This window comes from Otolemur garnettii, unplaced genomic scaffold (assembly GCF_000181295.1).
Source record: "Otolemur garnettii isolate 467f Iridium unplaced genomic scaffold, OtoGar3 scaffold00189, whole genome shotgun sequence".
NCBI classification, from domain to species: Eukaryota; Metazoa; Chordata; class Mammalia; order Primates; family Galagidae; genus Otolemur; species Otolemur garnettii.
Genome location: NW_003852584.1, coordinates 1,659,575 through 1,665,426, shown reverse-complemented (window position 1 = coordinate 1,665,426; position 5,852 = coordinate 1,659,575). Strand labels below are relative to the sequence as shown.

The window sequence follows — 5,852 nt, the reverse complement described above, 5'->3', positions numbered from 1 at the left end:
AAAAAAAAAAAAAATACACGAAACTCTGTCATGAGTTTGGCTCAACTACTTTCCATGTCAGCATATAAAAATTATCACACTGGGTGATAATATACAAATGTTTAAATCAAAATCAAGATTCTTAGAAGAATTTTACCTATGGAGCTTATTTCTTTTCAAGCCCTATATTTAGAAAGGATGAAGGCAGGATGTCTAACACGGTTTTAATCCAAAATGTTACATTTATGTTCCAACTGAAAAACTTCCTTATGTTTCCCTACCCTTACCCAACTATGTAGCTGATAAGAATTCACATCATTAAAGAGGAATTGTGGGGCTGTGTAGGGTGAGTGGGGCAGGAGGAAGTGTCATCCAGAGAAGGGAGTTGGAGAAGCCCATGAGGACTGAGACCATCTCTCTGGACGGGTTAACACTCACACAGGAACAAGCGGACTCTAACTTCCTCCACCCCATGAAAGCTACAGCTCACTGAGAACTTCCACGTGGCATACACTGCAAGTATCATTTACCATCTATTTGATTCTCACAAGTCTCTCAGATACATGCTGCTGTGACAGCTGTCATACAGGTGAGGAGACAGATGTACTAGGAAGTGAACAAGACCTGCCCAAGACCACAGAGCTGGTAAGAATCAAACCCAGCTCTGTCATCCTTTGGCATATACAGGGGAACCTCTGTAAGTTGATTATGTAAAGGACTGTAACAAAGTGGTCAACAAATGGAAGTGGTCAGCATTAGGAACTAGGCCTGTCTGGTCTACGTCAATCAGATTACAGAGCTGGTCAGCTCTGAGAGTTCTGCTGTGCTCCCTACCCACTCAACTCCACACTGACTTCATGTCTCACTGGACCTGGAACCTGTTCTGAATTTCTCCCTCTCACCATTATCCTGCTGCTGCTGCTCCCATTTTATTATACTTTATGATAGGCGTCAGTAAACATTTTCTATAAAGGGCTAAATATTAAGTATTTTAGACTTTGCAAGCTACATGGTCCCTGCTGCAACTACTCAACTCTGCCACTGCAGTGTAAAAGCAGCCACAGACAACATATAAAATGTTGTCCAATAAGACTTTATTTATGAATCCTTTTTTTTTTGAGACAGAGTCTCACTCTGTTGGCCTTGGTAGAGTGCCGTGGCGTCACAGCTCACAGCAACCTCAAACTCCTGGGCTTAAGTGATTCTCTTGCCTTAGCCTCCCCAGTAGCTGAGACTATAGGTGCCTGCCATAACGCCCTGCTATTTCTTTGTTGTGGTTGCCATTGTTGTTTGGCTGGCCCGGGCTGGACTGGAACCTGCCAGCCCCAGTGTATGTGGCTGGCATCCTAGCCGCTGAGCTATAGGCACCGAGCCTATATGAATTCATATAATTTTCATATGTCACAAAATGTTATTCTCCTTTTTGTTCTTTTCCCAACCATTTAAAAATGTAAAAAAACAGGCTGGGTGTAGTGGCTCGTGCCCATAATCAAGCACTCTGGGAGACTAGGGCTGGTAGATTTCTCGAGCCCAGAAGTTCAAGTCTAGCCTGAGCAAGAATAAGACCCTGTCTCCACTAAAAATAGAAAAACTAGCCGGGCACAGTGGTACATGCCTATAGTCCCAGCTACTAGGGAGGCTGAGGCAAGAGGACTACTCAAGCCCAAGAGTTTGAGGTTACAGTGAGCTATGATATCACAGCAGTTTAGCCTAGATGACAAAGTGAGACTCTGTCAAACAAAAAAAAAAAGTATTAGTTTGCAAGCCATACAAAAGCAGGTGGAGGGCCAGATATGGCCAGCAGGCTATAGAGTTTGCTGGCCTCTGCTTAATGGTTACTATATGGTTACTAGAGAATTCCTTAAGCAATGAGAAATTTTTTTTTTTAATTGAATGGTAACTATGTACATTAATGCACTTCTGGGGTACAGTGTGGGGTTTTCACACACAATCCGAAACACTTCCATCAAATTGGTTAACATAGCCTTCGTGTCATTTTCTTAGTTATTATTTTAAAACGTTCACATTCTGCTCTTAGAACGATTCACTTGTACCCTTGTAAGATAAACCTCAGAAGTGATCCCTCCAATTGCAATGAGAAATTCTTAACCCATAAAACGCACTCTTTTTTATATACCAAATACTTCCTCATTATCAGAATATTTACCCTTTCTATAATTTGTGATTCCAATAAATAATAAATAGAAAAAAATTACTAAGTAGTTTGTTTTTTCCTTTTTTTAATTTCAAAAATGATGAAACTAACCAGTTACCACCAAGAAAGGATAAAATTAAATCTCAAGGTAAGAAACCCAAAATTCAGCCTATAAGAAATACTGGAAGTATTTATCAGGTTATATGACAATTTTTTAAAAAAAATTACCTCTGCCTTCAAAAGAAAAGAATAATATTGAAACTCACCATAACAGTTTCATTAGTTTCAGGGGCAGAATCAAGGAGGTCATCTATTTCATCTCCAAGGACCATATCACCATCATCCAAAAAAGCTTCTGGCATAGTAAAAGGGCTCTTCCTTCCATTGGTCAACATTGCAGACGGCAGAGCACTCTCTTCCACTTGCAGTGGCAAAACAGAAGTTAGGGGCAGAATAGGAACTGAGGCCAGCTCACTTCCAATTTCATGAGAAAAACTTGATGCGGGTAAAGAGACAACAGGAACTGCTTCTCGCCTGGGAGTTAATAAATCTGCAACCGGGACGGAAATGTACTCACTCTCTCATTGTACTCATATAATACTAACATTAATAGCCAAGAATAGAGAAAATAAAGACTTCAGTGTTAATATAGAAGCAATTATAAAAATAAATAAATAAGTAGACAGATACCATAGTAAAGCAACTACAAGTAAAAGATTAAAAGCCATTCTAAAAATAATTTATTCTACCCAGGAATAGATCTCTTCACTTGTGAAAACTTACCCTTCTATCACAAAACGCCTGCATCCCTTTTAGGCACAGCTATTAGATAGCAACAAGACTGTGGCAGGTGCCAATGACTGCTTACTGACATCTAATATTATTAACCACTCACTGGCATATCCAAAAATAGAAAAGTGATTTGCAAAATCATTCTCACTTTAATATAAATATAACCACACAACAATTTTAGCTGACAACACTATATTACACATACAGTCTAAAGCTGGCATTTCTCAAATTAAGATGATATGGGAAAACATACCTGGCTCAATATCTTCCACAGAATAATTCAAGGTCTAAAAATTAAACCAAAGAATGAATCATAATGTTTTCAGGACTCTAAACCATAAAGAAATCTGCAAGCAATGTAGGTTTTCAGAAAATGTGACTTCCTTCCTATTAAGATTTCAAGATGAGTGGGATACACAAACCTTTCTAAAATGTGGAGTTAGATGAGGTGCTGGTCTAGCAGTGCCACTGCTTAGCTCGTATGGACCAACATTTCTCAAAGGACATTCAGCAGAACATCTAGCCACCACACATTAGCCAACTCACAATGGCCATTTGTATCCAAATAGCCCAGAGATTTGCCTTAAAAAAAAAAGAAAAAAGTGTAATCCTAGCACTCCGGGGGGTCTAGGTGGGTGGATTGCCTGAGCTCAGGAGTTAGAGACCAGCCTGAGCTAAAGCAAGACCCCATCTCTAAAAATAGCTAGGCACTGGCTTGGTCCCAGTAACTCAGTGGTTAGGGCACCAGCCACATACACAGGGACTGGAGGGTTTGAACTCAGCTCAGGCCTGCTAAACGACAACTACAACCCAAAAATAGGCAGGGGTTGGGGTGGGCACCTGTAGCCTCAGCTACTTGGGAGGCTGAGGCATAAGAAGTGCTTAAGCCCAAGAGTTTGAGGTTGCTGTGAGCTGTGATGCCACAGCACTCTACCAAGGGCGACATAATGAGACTCTGTCTAAACAAAAACAACCAAAAAAAGTCAAGTGTTGTAGTGGGCACCTTTAGTTTCAGGTACTGGGGAGCCTGAGGAGAGTGGATGGCTTGAGCCCCAGAGTTTGAGGTGGCTGTGTGGCTATGAGCTATGACGCCACAGCACTCTTAGAGCACTCACTCAAAGTAAGACTCTTTGAGACAGAGTCCCAGCTATTTTTACAGATGGGGTCTTGCTCTAGCTCAGGCTTGTCTTGAACTCCTGAGCATAGGCAATCTACCTGCCTCAGCCTACCAGAGTGCTAAGATTATAGGCATGAGCCACCTCACCCAGCCTCCCTTAAAAAAATTTTTAAATTTTTTTTTATATTTTGCTTATCCCAAATAACTCTCCAAACTAACATTTGGCCCCAAACCACTCTTTTTTAAATGAAACCTAACATCTGTTCATACTTTCTAAAATGCTCTACTGGACTTTAGGAAAAGTTAGTTAGGATTAAAATATACTACTTGAGTTGCTGGTTTTCTTTTTTAAAGTGACAAGAAGCTATGGCCAATCATGTATTTTAGTTTCAAAAATAGACATACATTAAAATTATTAAAACAAAGTGCTAAAACCTTTATCCTTTCTCTTAATTATAATGTTTACAAAAAGAAAAAAAAAGTTACCTTGGTAGCTCCATCTCCAGGAACTGATTTTAATGAAGGCTGAAATAAAATAAAGACATTAATTTAAAAGCAGAACTGAATGCTGCCCTGTCCCCGTCAGTGGGGGTGGCGAGCCAGCTACCTCTCTGTATAAACAAAAATATTTTTTAAAGTAAATAAATGAAGTAAGAATAAAAATAGAACTGATTCCAAGTTACAAAACAAAATGAAAACACCTTATGGAGAGAACACCAGCTTACCTCAGCTCTAACATAGGCTTTTCTTATTTTAAATCCTAATTTCTGAGCTAGTTCTTGAGTTAGTTTTATTACATGTTCATCCTGAAAAAACAAGTAGGTATGATTAATGGAGGACTGTATTTACTAACTGTGAAGAATACATGTCTCTTCCATAGTAATGTTTACTGTCAAAGACTTGTTTTATTAGCATTTATACCCCACTTGTTAGGTTGGCCAAACTAACTCCATCTTGAAAAACCACTCTGTGAGACTCTGTTACAGCTGGATATACCTTAGATAACAGTGGCAAGCTGCAGGCTCATTCTTACCCTGGCCCAATTACAGACCCACCTGAGAGAAATATGCTGACACTCTGATTTGAAGAACTTGCCAGGAGAGTCCCAATAGTAAGATAACATCTTTGGTGTCCTGATAAGAAGTTCAGCTATATAAGATCAGCTTCCCTCCCTAAACCTCCCTGACCCCCTATAACATCCTTTAGACCTTAGCCAACTTATACCCAAGTGTCCAAATAAACAATGCCGCCTCTGTTACACTTTGGTCTTGAGTGTTCTGATCTGCTCCTTTTCAGTTTTTACTTATCACCACTAAACAGGTTGAAGGGTGGATGAAAAACTTAACTCTTTAAATGCCATTTCTCCACATGGGAACAATAAATGATTATGACGTACATAAACAAATTAAAATATAAATTCCATACCTGTGGTACTGCTAAGGAGCACTTTGCTACAGCATCATAAGCCTCTTTATATCTTCCTAAATTACTTAAAGCCCTAGATTTCCGATACAGAGCTTTGCAGTTACTGGCATTTAAGCTGAGGACTGTATTGCAGTCTTCTAAAACTTTATCATGGAAACCCTGGTGTGTAAGATCAAAGAATAAAGTTAGCAATCAAACAATTCACTTTGTCCACTTTTTCCATTTCTTCTAAATGAAAACAAACTAAACTAAGATCTGATCCTATTACCCTCCTTTTAAACTCTAAGTTATGATTTTTAGGCCAGGCATGGTGGCTCACACCTGTAATCCTAGCACTCTGGGAGGCCAAGGCAGGTGGATTGCCTGAGCTCAGGAGTTTGAGAC

At 39.6% G+C, this 5,852-nt stretch overlaps 1 protein-coding gene across 1 annotated transcript in view; it reads right to left on the bottom strand.

Moving 5' to 3' along the window:
• ZC3H7A (zinc finger CCCH-type containing 7A) overlaps positions 1–5,852 on the bottom strand; it is a 34,203-nt gene that overhangs the window by 21,653 nt on the left and 6,698 nt on the right. The window contains 5 exon segments of the mRNA XM_003800897.3: positions 2,401–2,684; positions 3,180–3,213; positions 4,530–4,568; positions 4,769–4,849; positions 5,469–5,725. Of these exon segments, the coding sequence (XP_003800945.1) occupies positions 2,401–2,684; positions 3,180–3,213; positions 4,530–4,568; positions 4,769–4,849; positions 5,469–5,725 (695 nt within the window).